Here is a 19,742-nt window from a genome sequence, read left to right as displayed (position 1 = left end):
GTTTGGCACCTTAATTAGATGTGAAGAAAGACTTTCAATTAGTCTTCATTTAATTTAGATTAATTTGGTTTAATCTGAATTTTAATGAATGGACCTCAATGCATTTAACACACCTCCGTGACTACAAAGTTTGCACTTTTTGTATGATAGTTGCCTGTAAATAAAAACAGTCTTCAAACAGAAGACAGTGTACTAATGTGCACCCCAGGTCATTTTTTTCAAATAATACACAGTGTAGATTGCATTAATTGACAGCATGTCAAGGTGCCAGATTAAGCCTCGTGGCCTTTTCATCTGATTTCCCTGGGCATGCCGACGTTGAAGCGGTGAAGTAGTTAAAGATAGTTATGATTCCTACAACACCTGAATGCATCATCGGTGCAGGTGGCTCAGGGCGTGGCTTCATCTCAGTGTGTCAGGGACTTGTCTGCGCATGCGTGATCCAGAAAAGTGCGTTTTAGAATGATTACTGGTGGCCAGAGGAGAGGCAGATTATACGGCTCCACACAACTGTTGTTTTAATCCCCTGGGCGAGGAGATTTAGCAAAGAAAAACACTGGTTTTAAACCCAGCAGCCATATTGTATGGAAAAACGACGGAAAGACTCTTTTCAGAAAAAGTCGTTTTCTCAGATACCTCTGTCAAGACTTTTGAGGAGTTTAATTGTTTTTCTTTCTGGCGGTGGGTTTCTGCCGGACAGCTAGCTTGCCAGCTGGCTGAGGAATTCAGAGATTGGGACTGGTTTTTGAGCCATTTTACACAATATTGTGGTTGTCTCTTTGGTTTAAAGGTGTTAAATTAACCGTCTAAAACATGAAGGACCGATTGGAGCAACTTAGAGCGGTAAGTAGTGTCCAGGAAATGTTAAGTTTCCTTACAGCGTCTTTTTTTCAGTTTTGTCTCTCTGTACACTTCAATGAACCTCTGAAAAACATTTTATATGGAAGAAATGAGAGGTTAAGATTAGTAAAAAAAAAAAAATCTTTTTAATATTTTCACTTTTACTTAAGCATTTACCTTAAATTCTTGACACATAACATACTAACCATTTGAACCAATAGTGTACCATGTGATGACATTCATATGATGGATGTAGTAACACTGCAGGCTGGAAAGTGATTTGAAATGGGGATGTTAGGTAAAAGTAATTCAGACATCATTTTCCGTTTCTTTATATGCAGCCATGTTGTATGGTGTGACTATTAAGTGTGAGAGCTCTAACTTATTGTAATGTTGTGTAATTAATAGTGTAATTGTTATTAGTTGAAATGTATTACCAGATTTCATTTTAAAAGGCGCATATTTAGGTTGGTGCTCCTATAATATGATGTAGATCTGTACAAATATTAATATATTTACTCAGCCTTACCATTGGGTGGTCTCAACTGAAAATGAGAAAAGCTAAATCAATCTGTTTTCATTTTCACTTATTACCAGTTGCCATTAAAGCTGAAAAGATTAGTCAGTTATTTGGTTAGTTGATCTGCGGAAATTTAATCGGCAAAGATTCTGATAACCGATTAATCGTTGAAGTAATTTCTCAAGCAAAAATGTCAAAATTCTCTGGTCCCAGTGTCTCAAATGTAAGGATTTGCTGCTTTTCTCTGTTTTATATCAACGTTTATTGAAAATCTTTTGGTTTTGGACTGTTTGCTGGACAAAACTAGCAGTTTCAAGATGTCACCTTGGACAAATGGATACAGTATCTACAGTTGGGATGGACTGAACAAAATCCTCTATACCTTTTTGGATTTAGCCGTCACAGTCAGATTACAAATCTAATACAGCAGCAACAGAGAAGTCATTCGCAACAGAAACATATATTGTATTTATTCATAATTTCCCCATTCAAAATTGAGTTAATTGAGTCTCTGCACTTTGGGTGTGAGGCCTTGATCCAATTGTAAACCAAGTCGGGATGTGTTGCCATAGCCACCTGAAACTGCTGGCCAAATATTTGCTGTGTTTAAGTTGCTGAACTGTGGTATTCCCCATGTCTGTATCTCACAGCTGGCTTCTTTTCAGGTAAAGGAAGTACAGATACCAAGTGAAGTGGGACAGTCATTTGTTAAGTTAAGATCTGTAAAACTATGTTCTCTTGTCCTGGTTGGCTCCATCCCACTATTTTCTTCCAATCTTTACTCCTCTCTTTCCTTATGTTTCTTCTTTATCCACACTCACACACTGCCTTTACTTTCCTCCTTGACTCTCCTAATCTAATGTTTAACTTGCTGGCAGTAATCTAGGCTGTATATTGGTGTGTGTTCATGTGAATGTGGGCTCATGCCACCACCGGTGTGATCACATCACCTGATGTACTGAATTGTGGGAAAGAAGAGCAACAAGAAAGGCCCACTTGTAGTTTAACCTGGAGCTATGGTCACATGTGATAGCTTACACTGCATGCTGTTTAGTAAGCTTCAAATACATTTTCTTGCTCAGAGCATTTAAAAATACCAAGAACATAAGTTGATACTGTAGCCATGTTTGCCATATTTCATTACCATGAGCCAGACTGAAGGCTGACTTTAACTCCGTAGCAGGTTTCTATAATTCAGGCTTTCTGTTCCAGTTCCCTCGTGGGATTTTCAAATGTGCTTTCAGTCAAAGCAATATTCTCTTCAGTTTTGTGTGTACAGTGTTTCCTCACACTGCACTACAGGTGGGGCAGCAAAGTAATGACGGTACCCCACCAGGCTCAGATATCAGCACAATGAATGGGGGAAATTGTAAAGGAGCTAACATGGCTTCTTCTGTGGCACATGGAGTTTTTAAATCCCTTGTCAGATTTCAGCATTGCATTAGTCCTGACAGAGTATTTTGGCTTCTGTCACCATGCTGCTGTTAAATCTGGCCCCAGGTCCCTGTCCTGCTGCTGTGATAACCAAGTGGCTCATTTTATAAATCATCCCGTGGGGAAATCTAGTGCATAAGGCTGCAACTAACAATAATTTTTATTATTGATAAATCTTCAGAATATTTTCTCGATTTATAGTCTATAAAATGTCAAAAAACAGTGGAAAATAACCATCACAATTTCCCAAAACCTAAGAAGATGTCTTCAAATTGCTTGTTTTGATATTCAGTTTATTGAAATGATTACATATAACTATGAGAAGCAACAAATGACTAGCTTAAACTCTGGAAAGTTTGGCATTTTTGATTGAAGAATGATTTAAATGATTCATTGTTTATCAAAATAGCTGCAGATTATTTTTCTGTCAATCGACTAATTGATTAATTGACTAATCGTTGCAGCTCTACAAGTGTTACTTCACATTATTTGTACTCTATATGACTGACTTTTTAGCTCAGTTTAGCCTTCAAACACCCTTGTCTTCTTTCTCAACCTCCAAGTAAAGTGTATTGTCCAGTACTGTTTCGTCATTTATGATCCTCAGAGACAAAGTCTGACAGTTAAACACTTCCCAGTTTCTTTTAAGATGAACAGGAGAGATAGTGAGGTAGAGGGTTGGATATTCAACATGGCCATGGCTGGAGTCAAACTTGCTGGATTGTGTGTACATTTTGTGCATGATAATAAGTCATACAGGTCATAGGTAGTTATTGTGCTTGTATGAATATATGCTCAACATATATTTTGACATAGTAGAGGCTGATAGGATGAGCTCAGTGTTTGTACTTGTCATTGCCTTGTTGAGGGGAATTATGCAACATGGCATATGGTACTTTGTATGCAGAGCAAGCATAATGAAGTGATTTGAATAAAAGTAACACGCTGGCATCCAAGCTAAGAAATCCATCATCACTCATGCACTGATGTTGTATTCTATTTTTCTAATCTTGATATCTAGTTGTTCGAATGTTATCCAGTGTGTCTTTAAGGTTTTGATGATTACACAATCTTCATATAAGTAAGCATGAGATTATAGCATTTTGGTTCATGGTTCCCTATGTCAGTCAACATTTTGGCACAGTTGCACAGAGTGGCATTAAATCTAGTTTGTTCACAATTTGTTTAAAAAATAATGATTAGAGGATGGGTGTTTTTTTTCCCCGTGGCATTAAATAATATTGCAGAAAATGCTGTAAAATACTGGTTAATGTCAATTTCTACCGTACATGCATTCACTAATCATGAAGGGTTGCACTGTGTATTAAAACAACTTCCAACCCACATGTAGTGGTTAGAAACAATAAAAGTATGTAATGTATTATGAATAATATTTTGATCCAAGTGATAGAGCAAGCCTCATGTCTTCTAACAGTAATAGGCGTCTCCAAGTTGAGTCACAAGATGAGCAAGTGAGTTTAACAAGGAATGTTGTAGCCATTTTCTTTACGACTTAGGTTAAAGTCACTCTCTGACCGTTCCTGTCAGTATCAAACTGTTGTTACATAGAAGCAAGAGCCTGTGTGTGGGGCCTTTGTCTGTTTGGCTTGTTAAAGCATTTGTTGCACACGTCAGTCTCTTTCCCCTTATTTTTGCTGAATGAGAGACACTGGAAGGAAGTGACTGCTTGTTCTTATCTCACTACTGCAGAAATGCTGTGTGAGGGAGCATAATGTTTGGGCCAGAGTGCTACAGCTGTAGCTCACTGAGAGGCCTAAAAACAAGCAGTGTGCCAGAGTGTGTGTGCCCAGGGAACTCTCTGTTCACAACTGTTGTTAGTTACAGCAGCCTGAACCAAATAGGCTACATTTGCAATTCAAATTTTAGGTGAGGGGTAGAAGGTTAAAGACCGTCTAAAACTCAGCATTTGAACAGAAAGAATGACGTGCTTGCAAGTGCTGATTATTTTCATTACTGATTAATCTGCTGAATATTTTCTCGAGTAATAATTTTCTTCATAAAATAAAAATAGTAAAAGAAACGCCCATTATGATTTCCACAGCCCAAGGTGATTTATTAAAATGGTTTGTTTTATTTGACCAACTGTCCACGACTAAAGAAAAAAAACAAAAGAAAAAAACCAGTTTATTATCAAATATGACAAAGAAAAGCAGAAAATGTTCACATTTAAGAAGCTGGAGCCATCAAATGTTTGGCAGTTTTGCTTGACAAATCAATTATCAGTAGATGGCGATTCATTTTCTGTCAACCGACTACTCGATTAATCGACTAATTGTTGCAGCTCTAGCTCCAAGTTCCTTTTAAACATTGTATTGTGCATAGTGTAACCCAACAAGCAACAGTGTAACTCCTGTAGTGGCAACTGAAATATCAGTTCTTGTCTAGTGCAGGTGAGAGTTGGCTGTCAAATACCAGGTAACACAATATTTGAATCTCAGTAGATCTTTATTGCTTGCAAACAAGAGCAGCATTACACAAAAAGACAGTCTCTCTTCAGCTATTATAGTACTTTGGAAAAATGCACATATATTCATTGTAACAGCAGGAAGCACATGATTTCACTCAAGGTGTTATTGACATTGTTCTCCTCCTATCTTCCATCCACCAGCTGCTCCTTAATTGTCCCACATATCTCTGTTATAGCTGTTATGCTAAGATACATTAATAACTTTCTCAGAGCACACTGACGCAGGGAGAAGGGGGCTCTCTACGCTAAACTCTTTTATAATGAGCTTTCTCGTATTCAGTTTCACAAAACCTTCAACATTGTAATGTTATAACATAAAGCACGTCTATGTGTGTATTGGAAACACATGATTATAACAGGAATTTCCCTCCCACTCCCTGTACAAGTTAAAGATTAATTATAGTTAGAGATATTCTAGTGCAGCATAAGTTAAGTGTAATATTGATATTTATTGAGATTACTAGTTTAGAGATTGAGGCCGCGTCAGGTGATATCAGAGAGCAGGGAAGTCGACAGGTGCGTTGGCTAACATTTTCCAAGCCTTGACTTTGATCCAGGCTGACTTTCTCCAGGAAAGTCAAGTGCCCAGACTTCAGAATCTCAGTCAGCCATTACAAAACAGAAACACAAACTACTGCGTGTTTAGTCGTCCAGCAACAGTCCTTAGGTGCTCAGTGAAAACACATTTGTACAAGTACTTAAAAGGAGGAACAAAGTGAGCTTAATGTCCCTTGTTGCTCATTACTTCTGTCTTTTTTTCATCCATCTAACACTGTCACAGCATGCCCCTATGATGTCTGTTTACACTGTACCTTAGCTGTGGTTTCTTAAAGTCAGTTGAAAACAGGTTGAGTTCCTGGAGCCCGGCCCTAGTCCCTCACCATGTAAATATTCACCGGCAATTCTGAGGTCTTTGTGGCCAACCTGCGGCACTGCCCTGTGTTTACTGACTGTCCCTTGTGACATATTTATGACTTCATCAGAGTGAAGCTTTCTGCCAAAAATGTAGTCGGTGTCGGTTGATCAGGGTCAGACCTATATTTCTGGCTGATGTATCATGCTGAGCTGCTAACCAGGAAGTAGGGCTGCACAATTAATCTAAATATTATCGAAATCACAATATGCCTAAGTGCAATATCCAAATCGCAAAAGCTGCAATTATTTTATAAAGGTAAAATGTGTGACAAAACTGCGTTATAATGAAGCACTGTAGTGCTGCAGAGATGCCCTGGCCTATCAATCTTGCTCTCCAGATGGAAGAAAACACGTTTGTTTGGTACAGACCCCAACAAATGAAGTGAAAATGAAAATTGTGATGAAAAATGATCATTCCCACTAATTGTGAATCATATCGCAATCGCAATATCTGTCATATCTTTTTACCATATCTTGCAGTTCTATTAGTAAGTGGTAGTTTATGGTCTAAATAACTGTTCTGTGAGGTTTCCACTATGACAAGAAACACATTTCTAGAGAATCACTCAGTATTTTTGGACATGATTAGAACACAGTATTTTCACGAAATATAAGTCTTCAGAATTCTGTCAGAAATATTGGTATTGGCTATAAAAACTCAGACTTTATTATTAGTTTGTGTTTATATGTTTTTTAAGACTTGGGAGTAAGGCTTTGGTATCAAATCTCAATACTTTATGCGAGTGCTGACTGAAATGTATCCATTTGGCATTGATTGCTTTCTCAGATTCCTATTTGTATTTACTTGGTCTTTGACTTATTCTTGTTCTTTGATTCTTTAATTTCCTGGTTTAAAACATAATTTTACTCATTTTTAACTGTATTTTAAATGGGCAAAGTTCTTATACAGCTGCTCAGTGTTGTGACAGAATTAAAGAAATAGTTCATTTTGGGAAATATGATTATTCACTTTCTTGTTGAAAGTGATATGAGGAGATTATTACCACTCTCATGTCCGTACGGTAAATATGAAGCTACAGCTAGCAGCCGGTTAAAGACTGGAAACGGGGGGAAACAGCTAGCCTGGCTCTGCCCATAGGTAACAAAATCTGCCAGCACCTCTAAAGCTGACTAGTTAACACCTTTGTTTAATCTGTACAAAGTACAAATGACAGGTTGTGGTTTTACGGGTAGCTATGTCCCAGACAATTTTTTTAGCTGGGACCAGTAACTTCCTGGAGTCTCTACTTTGCCTGGCAACCTCACTGTAACGACAAAACGACAAGAAAATGGTCCTGATGCATTTGAGAAGTTTGGCTTTTTTTTGTTGTTTTTATAAGTCAAAGTAACATATTAAAAAAGTATTTTTTTGGTATCACTACTGAAATTCAGGTTTTGTATTGGCATCGGTATCAAAACTTTAATCGATACCTAGCCTTATATAGGAAATGGAGCGTTCACAAAGCATCAAAACACAAAAACCATCAGGCATGCTGTCTGTTGTACAAAGGCAGGGTTGTGAATGAGTTTTAAACTGGAACCTTGTGTTGGCCTCAGGCTGATTTTGTTTAACTTCTTGTTGTAATTTCAGTACAACAGTTGGATTGTTATCTGCTTTTCTCCTAAAGGCAAGGCAAGTTTGTTTGTAGAGCACCTTTCAACAACCAGGCGATTTAAGTTCTTTTATATAAAACCTAAAAAGGCATTAAGGGAAGATACAAAAGAACTCAAGGTGATTTAAAAAAAGACACATATATTAAAAGGATTTTAGATGTGTTCAATAAAATAGAAGATGAATAATAAGTAGTGGACATACATTTCTATACAGGCACACAGAGGTGTCTCCTTTTCTGTTTTTACCCTGGTGAACACAATCTGAATGAATCTGTAATCCAGAGGTGTTGATGACATGCTTTATACTTTGGGCTTTAGACTAATATGCAATACCCTTCACACGTTCTCTCTGGCCAGCTGGGACTGTACTAGTACTACTTTGATACATCCTTTACTTTTATCCTGTTAGACGTGTGATCAAGATGACGACGAGGTGGAGATTGCTGTGGACAACGCAGCCTTCATGGACGAGTTCTTCGGTCAGGTCAGTGTCACTATATCAGTGTATCGGTGTGTGGGGGCTGTACTTCTCTTACTTCTTCACTTGTATGTATGACGGCATGCATGTTTGTGAATGTCTTTTTTGTCATTTGAATACATTTGAGATTTAAGGTGTGTGTATGTGTGTGTTTGTTTCAGATTGAGGACATCAGGAACAGTATTGATAAAATTGATAACAACGTGGCTGAAGTCAAAAAGCTTTACTCGGTCATCCTATCTGCCCCCACATCAGATCAGAGTAAGATACCTTACCACTACCAGCTTTTCTTCCTGGACCTGCCCTTTTTTTCTCTCTTCGGCCAATGTATTCACCTCACCTTTCTCACTTAGGGTCATATGGGATGTTTTTCTTACCTAACCCTAACTCCTTACTAATGTTTCCTTTTACAAACTGTGTTTACTTGCATTTTTTGCATTCCAAATTGAATTAAGTCTGACTTTTGCAAAGAGGAACTCCAAAGAAAAGCCACTGATGGTTTTCACTTAAAAGTGAATCAGTAATCTACATTTTGTTGTATGTGATTTTCTTAAAGGAGCTGTAAGCGACATTCACTGCCACTAAATGTCGCACTGGAGCACCAGCATCTCAGACCAAAACAAACGGGTGCTACAGACCACCAGACTCCATTGAGGAAAAACACTAATTTTACCTCGCAGCTCATCGTAAAACACACTTCATTCATCCTGGACAGAAACAAAATAAAACTCACTTTGACAGTCTTTCCACTTTTCCAACAGTCACCAACTCTGGTTTGGTCGAAATAAATCCTTAATTCACCGAAATATTCTGACTCTAAGCCTCAGCCGCAAAACGGGCTGCAGTGGCTGCTTTGGACAAATGTGCCAGTCGAAGTACGTCCACTAAAAGTGCTTGTTTTTGCCACTGACAGGCTCAGATTGTTAATTATAAGTGTCTGACAACATTATGCAAAGGATCCCTACAGAGAGAGACCTTTTGTTAAACAGTAAGATCCTTTTTGTATAACCAGAAAAGGCTGTTTTATCGCTCTTGCCTGCCACCAGACTCCATTGGGGGAAAAAACAATAATTTTACCTCACAGACCATCGTTAAACACACTTCATTCAAACTCGACTGAAACCGGCCATTAAATCGCTCTCCTCACATAGTTTCTTCTAACAGCTTCACAGGGAGAGACTCACATGCACTAACATGCACATGCGGCCGGACCGGCTATATGAACAAAGCACAGAGAAGCTCTGATAACAACACACACAGAGGGGGTGTGATATCATTCTCTGCTCAGGACACCATATCTTTACATAGCAAATAGTTGTTTGCTGCTATATTAATGTTCAGAATCTCATATACAGAACCCTTTAAAAGAACATTATAAAATATGTCAATAAATGCAGCTTTGCTGGTTTGAAAACTTAAGAGCGAGAGAACTTAAGATCTTTCCCTAGCATGATTTTAAATGTTAACTTGTTTTGAGACCATTGTCAGTTTATTTGTACTTGCAACAAGTGTGGCTCTCTCACCGCATTGCAAACATCCGTAGCTGTTTATTGCCACATGTCTCTTCCTTCCCAGAAACACAGGATGACTTGGAGGCAATCACCAATGACATAAAGAAGATGGCCAACAATGCAAGAAACAAACTCAAGAGTGAGTCTGCCTACCACTACCACAGCTTGTCAGTGAGAATAATGGGGATGTTTAATGTTAAATGTTACTAAAGAATTAAACAGTTATGTGTAGTTGATTTTAAGCTGAATCACAAATCAGTCATTTGGATTGCTTCCCAGCCATCGAGAGGAATCTGGAGTCAGAAGAGCAGGAGAGGGTGTCAGCTGACATGCGGATACGTAAATCACAGGTAAATGATGTCCATCTGAAGTTAACACTGGTCTCACAGGAACCCTCTTTTCTTATGTAGAATGTAAGCACTTTTGATATTGCATGTGAGGACTAATTACTTATTATTTTGAGATCTTATATTTTTCCTCAAATTCAACAGGCTTATTGGCATGACCATGTTCGTATACAGAACTGTATGGATACTAAAAATTTACAATATATTCAAAGCATTGTTGAGGTAAAGGAAAGGAGAAGAGAAGAAAAAGCAATAGGCCTATGTGTATGTATGTAAGATTTCAAAATTCACAAAATAGAACAGTGCTTTTAAAACCTGACAGCAACAAATTTAACTTTTTTTTAAACTAATTATCATTATTGTTATTTAAAACATTAGCAAAAGTTTGTTTCTAAAAAAAATATGTTTGACGTGTCTCATGGTTCATACGTTTATGCCTGACTTGAGACAAATTGTCGGTACATCCACCAATATTACTTATGTGCTGATTCATTTTTTTCCCTGTTGTCTCCCAGCATGCAGTGCTGTCCAGGAAGTTTGTGGAGGTAATGACAAAGTATAATGAAGCCCAGGTGGACTTCAGGGAGAGGAGTAAAGGACGTATTCAGAGACAGCTAGAGATCAGTGAGTGACACCCACAGACATGGCCATAAAGTCATGTGATGGTCCCACCGTCGTCTTTGTCATTAACTTTTTCCTTTCCTTTCCAGCTGGAAAAGCAACAACAGATGACGAACTAGAGGAGATGCTGGAGAGTGGCAATGCTGCTGTGTTTACTGCAGGGGTAAGTGTGTGTGTGTGTGTGTGTGTGTGTGTGTGTGTGTGTGTGTGCATTTCCACTATTTTTAACAGTAAGCTAACATTCACTTCTGCCATGACACTGATAATGATGTGGTTCAAAAGCCAAGCTGTCAGTTGCTCAGTAAAACTCAAAACACCTTATATCAACTGGTTAAAGATTAGCTGTGCTTGTGATTTGGGCTCAAAGTCAGTTTTCTTTCTTGTGCATTCTTGAGTGCTCCAAACCTCCTTTGACATACAATCTAACAGCCAATGGGTAATTCTTTAAAAAAAAAAAAAAGCAGACTGAGGACAAGTAAAGATCAGGAAAGTTGCATTGCGAACTGGCCAACAAGATCACATCAAATGCACAAAGACTGTCTGCAAGAATGACAGATGCCTACTTTGGTGAGAAGGTATGACTCGACTTGACATTCACAGATTTGATAACAATTTAATATCTCACATGCCTTTTAAAACCTGGCAAACCTGACCATAAATGTAAATAGAAAGGGTAACTCATACTAATGTTTTTAATAAAGACGGTACTAAATATATATATGATTGTCTTTCTTTTCCTACTACAGTAAAGTGATCAATAATGCTCAACACATCTCAAAGTTTCAAAACATCAATGCTGAAAGTGTGGAATTTTCAGACTGCATTGCGTGCTATAATAAAATCTAATTAGGGAGTGCACCCAAAAAATGTGTGAGATGCACCCATTTCTTCTTTTTTATGATACGTTATCTCATATAAACAAACTATAACAAAGCACAACGAATCCAAACTGCACAGCACACATTGTAAGTCAAACATTACATAAACGCAAACAGTAGCACAGTGACACAGCATTAATCAGTTATGATTTACATACAAAAATTGAATCTATACATTTAAACATTTCATTAGGTTTAGTTTTCCGAGGTGGAAGGTCCCCTGTGGTAAATGGACTGCAAGTGCTTTACAACGTCACGCATACGCTCACACATGATGACAAGCGACCATGCAATACACTGGCCGGACCATTGTGAGCAATTTGAGTTCAATGTCTTGCTCAAGGACACTTTGACATGTGGACAAGAGGAGCCAGGAGTCAAACCGCCAACCCTGCAAATATTGGATTCTACCTACTGAGCCACAGCCGCCCCCCTTATATCTAAAATGTTTTTTGGTCAGTGAGCTAACACTGGCTGCCAGGTTTTATTAAATGAACTGTCATTTCCTTTTAAAGCAGCAGTGACTGCGGATTTTATATATTTCTCTGTATCACTACGAGATGTTTTAGCTAGCTGCCTTTTCAGCTAAGATGCAAACTTAACCAGATCATGGCCAATCCCTGCCACACTGATCAGACGAAATAAAGACAAAATATTAAATGTGACCCAGGGACAAATCCTCATTTAGACTCAAATGTGTTTTTTTTGTGCATGTCTGTCTGTGCTGGTCCTGAGTGGTAACAATAAGCCTCTCCTCTCTGCAGATTGTGGACTCTGGGATTTCTAAACAAGCCCTGAGTGAGATTGAAGCCAGACACAAAGACATTGTCCGTCTTGAAAGTAGCATCAAGGAACTGCACGATATGTTTGTAGACATCGCCATGCTGGTGGAGAGCCAGGTATAGTCCTCGTCCACCTGTCAGTTACTTTAGGAACTTCTCATCTATTTCATTCATTTATTCACTCTCTTTGCGTTCATCCTTAACCTTTCCCCACGGCTTTGTCTTCAATCTGGACTGTATCCAACTCTTTTTCTCCTGTTTATATGTCTTCCTATCTGACTGTCAATCTGCATCTGTCTCTGTTTCCTCTTTTCCAGCTCCATGCCTTTCTTACACCTCTCTTTACCCTCCTCTGCCACTGCCACCTCCATCTCCTCACCCAACATTGATGGAACCAACATAAATGCGTTTAGTAAGATGCACGAATAAAGCATCATTGTACGCATCAGGGCAGATGTCACTAGAATGAATACAAACACATATTGTTGATCAGTCAGTCACTGTATGTATGCTCTATATGTGCGTACATAAGTCTAACCACATATTTCTTGCTGCTTGCGCCATGCTTTCTGAGGGAAAGGCTTGTTTGAGGTAAGGGCCACACTCCTGCTGTTTGTGTTTTTTTTCCCTGGAAACTTTTTTTTCTAAACCCTTTTTATTTCCAGTTTTTAGTTTGAAGTGGTTTGTTCCAAAAGAAATTCAACAGTAAAATAAATATGAATGCTTCTCCCATGAAATTGATCCTGGCATTAAAAACATTGTAGTCATTATTGAAGCTGTCCGAAGACCTTCACTTGAGTAACAGTGGAGGTTTTGACAATATGATCACCAGAAACTTCAAAATATTGATCTGTGAATTTCTAATAGATCTGAAACCAGATGTATTACTGTATGTATTTAAACCAGTGTACTATACTTCTGCTCGTTAAGTGTTGCTCTGTATTTTACTGATTGTTGTGTTGTGTTGTTTTTCAGGGTGACATAGTAGACAACATAGAGCAGAATGTATCTAAGTCAGTGGACCATATAACAGTGGCTAAGGAACAGACCAAGAAAGCTGTAAAGTACCAGACCAAAGCACGCAAGGTAATGTAATTTAGCCAACTGCTGCACCAGTTTGCTTGTGACCTCTTCCTGTTTTTATTCTGCTCATTTTCTAGAGAGTTACACTTTTTTTGACACATTTACACCACACAGTGTGCATAGAGATCACACTCCCTCGCCCTGCAGGCACATTGCCTATCACACACAACTGTGGAGTTCTGTGTGCTTTGCTTTTTGTTTCTCTCTCTCTCTCTCTCTCTCTCTCTCTCTGTTGTTTTATTTATTTTCTTTTGATGCTTTTCATCACTTCTGACGCCGTGCCCCATGTTAGGGTGGGATGATTGAAAGGATTGAGAGCAACATGGACCAGTCAGTGGGCTTCGTTGAGAGGGCTGTAGCAGACACTAAGAAAGCTGCAAAGTTTCAGCAAGAGGCTCGCCGTGTGAGTGACAACAGTCAGGAAGAGCGGTTTCCCAAAAGCAACGGAAATCGTTTTATTTTATCGTTTAAAATAGAACAATCTTAAGGGTTTACAAAGAAGTGAAAGATAGTAAAATTAAATGGACTAAATTGGACGCCACAGGACAAAGATTGAGTCAGATCAAGTTTACAAGCCTGGCCTTGTATTGATTAAATAATACAATCTATGTGGCTCAACTTTTGCCGCAACACAATGTGATGTGTTCCTCTTTAACGCAAAGATGCTTTTGGGAAACCTGCCTGAGAACATGAAGACCATCCACACCATCAAGACCCTGATCTTCACCTTGATCCTTACCCGTGATGACCCCTAACCCTCCTACCTGCTCTGCCCCTCAGCCTCCACCACACTGTGGCCTGTGGACCCCCTGTGCTTTGACTGACCTGCCTAGCACCAAGAACCACAACCACCACCACCCCCTCCCACCTACTTACACACACAAACACACACTCATTTACAGCTTCCACACTCTTTTCTCTCTGTCCTTTCTCTTAAGCTTTAACCTTAACTTTGTCTTTGTTTACAGATGGCTCATGACTGCTGCGTTATTCTTTGGTTTGATATTGCTTGTTAGCTTCAGGTTGTTACCGCATGTGTGTGAAAATAACTTTTGTATTGACAGGTTAACATAAAGTCAGCAGTGTTGTGCCAAGACATAACTGGTTTATCAGACTTAAGCAAGATTGATGCACTGAGTTTGTGTGGTTACCAAGCTACAAAGAGAATACATGATATTTGATATGGCCATTGTAGCCATACTGTACATATTCCCTCATACAAAACTAAAACAAATACTATATAACATATAGTAGTAGATTCCATAATTGTTGGTCCTGATGGTACTGTATATACTTGGTTGTTCTCAACAGAAAGTGGTGATAATAGTGGTGGTTGTGCTGGTCTTGCTGGCCTTACTAGCTCTCATAATCGGGTTGTCAGTTGGATTGAAGCGAAGCTGATGAGCTATTTGAATAAGAGGAGAGCTAAGGGTGAGTAACTCTAGAGCAAATACCCTCTGTACTGCCACAATGGGTGTGGGTATGAAGCATGCTTTGGAAAAGGGTTTGCACTCTCTTTCCCTCAGGCTGTGTGTGTGTGTGTGTGTGTGTGTGTGTGTGTGTGTGTGTGTGTGTGTGTGTTTTCTTTCTATCCATCCAGAGGGCTTACTTGAGGTGTGTTTGTGTGTATTTGAAGTTCTTGGGTGTGTGTTTTTTATCCTATTCTGCAGCACTTGCCTCTGGTTACTGCTTAATAAACGAAGCAGTGCTAGTAGTGAGCGATGTTGCTCATGTTCCCCGTCATTAACACTGTTCTCCCTTTGTCTGTCTCTCTTTCTCCCTCTCTGTAGAAGGTGATCATTATCGGTGCAGTCTGTGCTGTGGTTGTTGTCATCCTCCTCATCATCATCCTCACCCAGACACTATAGCAGGGCCGCTGTCTAGTCAGTTTATTCATCATCCACACTCCATCCTATCCTCTATCAGCTGGTGCGCCAAAGAAAAAACTGATAGTGATCTCTCCTGCAGATGTACAACTCATCAATTAAAAACAACAACTGAAAGACTAGTGCTACATTAGACCTCTGGGGAAAAGAACATCTACAAGACTTGTAATAGTTATAAAAACGTTTTGACTTTTGTCCAATCAGAACAGCCCTTCCTGGTCTGTGAGGGTCTGTTTGACTCTCTCAGGTGGTTCGGACAGTTTGAGGATGCTCTGCTGCAAATGAGGAAATGAGACTGAAGCTGACATGAGGTACAATACGTATTGTATCTCTGCCAAGGGGAACGGGAATTGAAAAATACCTGATCATAACGTCACTCCAGTGTCACTAAACATTTCATTGTTCAACATTCGATGCCAAAGAATCAGCCTGGCAATGTTTGTCATCTGAAATGCATTTTCAGTAAGTCCTTGTGAAGCTTTGTAGATCACCTCCCGTATCATTATTTCTTGCCTTTATGAGCCTTGACACATTTTGTGATTGAAAAGCTAGCTACTGTATGTTCACTGTATTGGGATTTTGTTGGTTTTGGGGAGTTCCAGCACTTTCACATTTCAAAATATGTCTTATTTCTGTAATTAAGCGCAGATGATCATGTAAATAATAGTTATTATTTTGTGTGTTGTCGATATCTAGCCCTGAATATGGCTCAGTTTTTAAACTTGAAGAGGATCCGTGTGCTCACTTATGATTCTTCAATTCAGAGAGCCCAGTGGTTCTGATTTTAAATGTGAAGGATGGTGCTTATGTTTCACGGATAGGTGGAGCTAAGATAAGCAAACACTGCAACATCTGGGAGAAAGGCATGAATATTTGTTTTGTACCTTTACTAACCTGGTAAAATGTTAGCCATCCAACATTAGAAACACCTCTCAGTATAAGAGTTTAGAGTTCACCAGCACCACTAAGTACAACCTCCAAAAAGACCATTAAAGTTAAATCAACACATATCTAAAACAGTTTCAACAAAAGCTGAACCTTTGTGTTTTTTCTAGTTTTAGTACATATTTTCAGAAAACGTTGACTTGATCTGTCCCTGACGAAGCCTGATTTGTTGTATTATATAAATATATGAGAATGTTGTCAGTAAACCAAACTAAATAAAGGTAGGGGTTATTGCAGGGCTGTTGTATTAGACTACATTAGTTTTAGCTAGGTGTATCTAATAAATTGGCAACTGAGTTTAAGTCTACTTGGTCACCATCATTTAATTTGGCCTTTTCTTGGTAGAGTTAATGTGCCTAACTGACAGTTTATTGAACCACAGTGCACATGTTGTTACCCAGTGGCTTTAATATGACAAATAAAGCAACGGGTATTGACCACATCTAGGGGATTTGTAGTGCAAAGACAATTTGTAAAAACATCATGTGCATTAAGTGGGCCATCACTGGTTGTATGGGGAGCACTTGAAAGTGCGAGCCCCCCCACCTTGGTCTTTGGACCATGCAGTCTGCTCTTTTGGCTTCTGTCCTAAAATGTTCAACCCTAATGCTTGTATTTAAGCTTTTTTTTCTTAACACCACTTTAGCCATCAGCACAGGCTGCAACAAGAGAAAGAAGACAAAACTGAAGCTGTTGTACACTGTTTTAAATTAAGGTTCCAGTGATTTTAAAGGAAATTAAAGATTTTATGTTTTTTAATGACTGGTTGAGTGTTTCCTTGGGATCTCATGCATGTCTTTCCCTGCTGCCCTTTGTGAGTGACAGGATGTAAATATGTAACTGAATTTTTACACTTTTTGATAACTATGTTATGGAAGAGCTATGTGAGTGTTTGTTTTTTATGGATCAGTCAGCAGATTGTTGACACAACATGTTAACCACTGTGTTGCAACGTACAAGTGCAAGTGTCAAAGAGGAGGTAAGATAGTTTTTAAAAAAAAAAATCACTTTTCCTCTACACACACACACACACACACTCTCTCTCTCTCTCTCTCTCTCAACCCTGTGTAACCCTTTGTTCTCCTTTTGCTCAATCATTTCTTCCATAAATGTGAATAATCGCATTGTGTTTGGCTGCGTTTGTGTAGACTTATGAATTAAAGCCTAATTCCAATGACAGCTTGTGTCTGACAACTGTCTATGTTTGATTAAATCTACAGAAAAAGATGATGATTACATTGTGCTGTGCCATCATTGGAATCGTTGTGTTCTCCTATCTCTACAGCTTCTTCTCATAAAAGGTTTTACACAGGTAAAACACCTGCATCAGCCTGTAGCTCAGTGACTTCTGTTCTTTTACACTACATGTTGAATTAATGTCCTTTTTTTTGTCTTTGTGTAGTCTGTCTAGGAAAGAGGGTTTCAAGAAAAAGAACATTTCCTGAGGTGCTCCCCCTATTTTTACCCTGACCATTATTTGAATCTTTTAAAATCTAATAAAATATCAAAAAAATAAATTGAACCATATCAGTCCTGTGCACTTGCCCTTCTATTAATCATTTGACTTTAAATAATGTTCTTGCTGTATGAAGTGTTTGAAAAACATGTTATAAATGTGTAGATTTTTCTCAGTCTGCCTGGCTCAGTCAGCCAGATAATTGTGGACCAATCTGGTCGACTGTAGTCTACCGCCTCCTGGTGGTGCATAGAGGGGACAGTCATATTTAGAGAAATTAGAGAAATAATCAGGAAGTTAAGTGACTGAAATGAAGGATTAATTTTCACTTTAAGTAAAAATGCATGAAGATGATTTTTGTGCTGCCTAGGCTCCAAAAGTCCATTCTTGCACATACTTTATGCCCTGGTCAAGAAAGATCCAATTAAGTAGTATTTTCTGACTTGTTTGTTGTCATAATTTTAATAAACTGTGGTTGATTTTGTTGTGTGTGTGTGTGCTCTGTCTGTATACGTCTGTGCTGCTGAAATGCTTGTACTGATGGTCTTTTCTGTAACAGCGGATGTCGCTGCGCTCACTGGCTGTGTGTCAACCCAGTAAAGCCTGTTATGTAATAAAATGTTTCTGTGCGTTGTACCAAGTGTTGGTGTATGCTTCGCTTCCTGTGTTGGGAGGTTTAAACATGGCTCAGCTGTTTACATGGAGGGACCCATTCTGACTGGTTTTCTACAATCTTACACATTTTACATGGTATTTGTCCCTCATGTACTTTGAGTGAAAGCTACAGCAAATGTATGGCGATGCGCGACATAACATCCGTGTATGAAAGGATTCCGTGACCTCATTTCATCCCCCATCTCGCTCTTCTTCCTAACCGGGGGGGAGAGACATACAAGGGTGCGTTCGTTTTCCTGCCTCGTGTTTGGAGGATAATCAGAATTGGGGAGCCGTGATAAGATGAGATAAAACTACGTGTATTGATCCCCCCCCCCAGGAGGGAAAATTGCAGCAGCACAGTAATAGAAGGATAGGTAGGATACAGGTTAGTAGGGAAAAAATAGATATATACAAATACACAAACCAAGTTAGAAAAGCGACATGGTACATAAACCGAGACCAGTGTGCAGAAATGAAATGTACATGCAAAACCAAAGGTGAGATAGTACATACAGTATATTTAATAAATATGTATCTATTTTACTATGCATTCATGCAAAAAAATTAATCAAGCATAATGTGAAAATAATTTAAATGTGAATAAATAAATACAGCAGATGTGTACTATTAGCCTATATCTATCATCTATGTAGCTGTATATAAAACAGCAGTTAGAGTAGCAATATAGGAATAACAGTATAGGAATGATAAGACATAAAGTGGCAGTATGGTACACTGTTACACGGTAGAGTGATTCTATATTGTATATAATATAATATAATAATAATTCTAATAATAATGTGCTGGCCTTACTATAGTGGTCCTAAAATGCGATTACAGTTTTGAGGTACTTGTACTTGTGTGAGTGTGACTTGTACTGAGTGTTTCCATTGTATAACACTATATGTCAACATTAAAATGCTGCGTACATGCTAATGCGTCATTAATATATATCCATTTACACAGACAGTTATGCATAATGAGTATTTTTGATACTTAGTGGATAAGTATAAGTACATTTTGTTGCTAAAAGTTCTGTACTAAGTAAAACTTTGAATGCAGGGCCTTGTGGTGGAGTATGTTTATAGTGTGGGGTTTACTACCTAAATGATTTATTTATTCACCTACTGGAATTAGAACTGATGTAAAGTCCGTCCTTCAACCGTCAAACCAGCGAAGACAAACCAAGTACACTTGCATGTTAACATATTTCTAATCTTGTTTAAATAGCACATGCTGTATCCAATGAGAGTGGCTCTATGCTAATTTATTGGAGCAGTGGGGTAA

At 38.6% G+C, this 19,742-nt stretch overlaps 1 protein-coding gene across 6 annotated transcripts; it reads left to right on the top strand.

Moving 5' to 3' along the window:
• The first annotated feature begins 433 nt into the window (after window positions 1-433).
• Window positions 434-18,434, top strand: stx3a (syntaxin 3A). 6 transcript variants are annotated; one of them, XR_006378884.1, is made up of 12 exons: window positions 437-843; window positions 8,221-8,295; window positions 8,451-8,550; window positions 9,865-9,939; window positions 10,080-10,150; window positions 10,663-10,771; window positions 10,858-10,931; window positions 12,411-12,545; window positions 13,404-13,514; window positions 14,823-14,942; window positions 15,302-17,654; window positions 17,745-18,434. XR_006378884.1 is itself a non-coding variant. In XM_044205282.1 (11 exons), the coding sequence occupies exons 1-10, from the start codon at window positions 814-816 to the stop codon at window positions 17,638-17,640; spliced, it is 858 nt and encodes a 285-aa protein (XP_044061217.1). In that variant the 5' UTR covers window positions 434-813; the 3' UTR covers window positions 17,641-17,654; window positions 17,745-18,434. The 6 variants fall into 6 exon arrangements, 4 of the variants coding, with proteins under 4 accessions (XP_044061217.1, XP_044061215.1, XP_044061216.1 ...); XM_044205282.1 differs by lacking the exons at window positions 13,404-13,514; window positions 14,823-14,942 and adding an exon at window positions 13,804-13,914 and having other exon boundaries at window positions 434-843; window positions 17,563-17,654; XM_044205279.1 differs by having other exon boundaries at window positions 15,302-18,434.
• Window positions 18,435-19,742: the final 1,308 nt, after the last annotated feature.

This window comes from Siniperca chuatsi, linkage group LG8, assembly GCF_020085105.1.
Source record: "Siniperca chuatsi isolate FFG_IHB_CAS linkage group LG8, ASM2008510v1, whole genome shotgun sequence".
Lineage (NCBI taxonomy): Eukaryota > Metazoa > Chordata > Actinopteri > Centrarchiformes > Sinipercidae > Siniperca > Siniperca chuatsi.
The sequence above is the reverse complement of the archived record's forward strand: the minus strand, read 5'-3'. Positions and strand labels throughout refer to the sequence as shown.

Bases quoted from the DNA above. Each gene is read 5' to 3' on its own strand.
- stx3a (XM_044205279.1), top strand. From the start codon at position 814: ATGAAGGACCGATTGGAGCAACTTAGAGCG. The intron at 10,151-10,662 runs GTAAATGATGTC...GTTGTCTCCCAG, and splicing joins TGCGGATACGTAAATCACAG to CATGCAGTGCTGTCCAGGAA. The intron at 13,515-14,822 runs GTAATGTAATTT...TGTTCTCAACAG, and splicing joins ACCAGACCAAAGCACGCAAG to AAAGTGGTGATAATAGTGGT.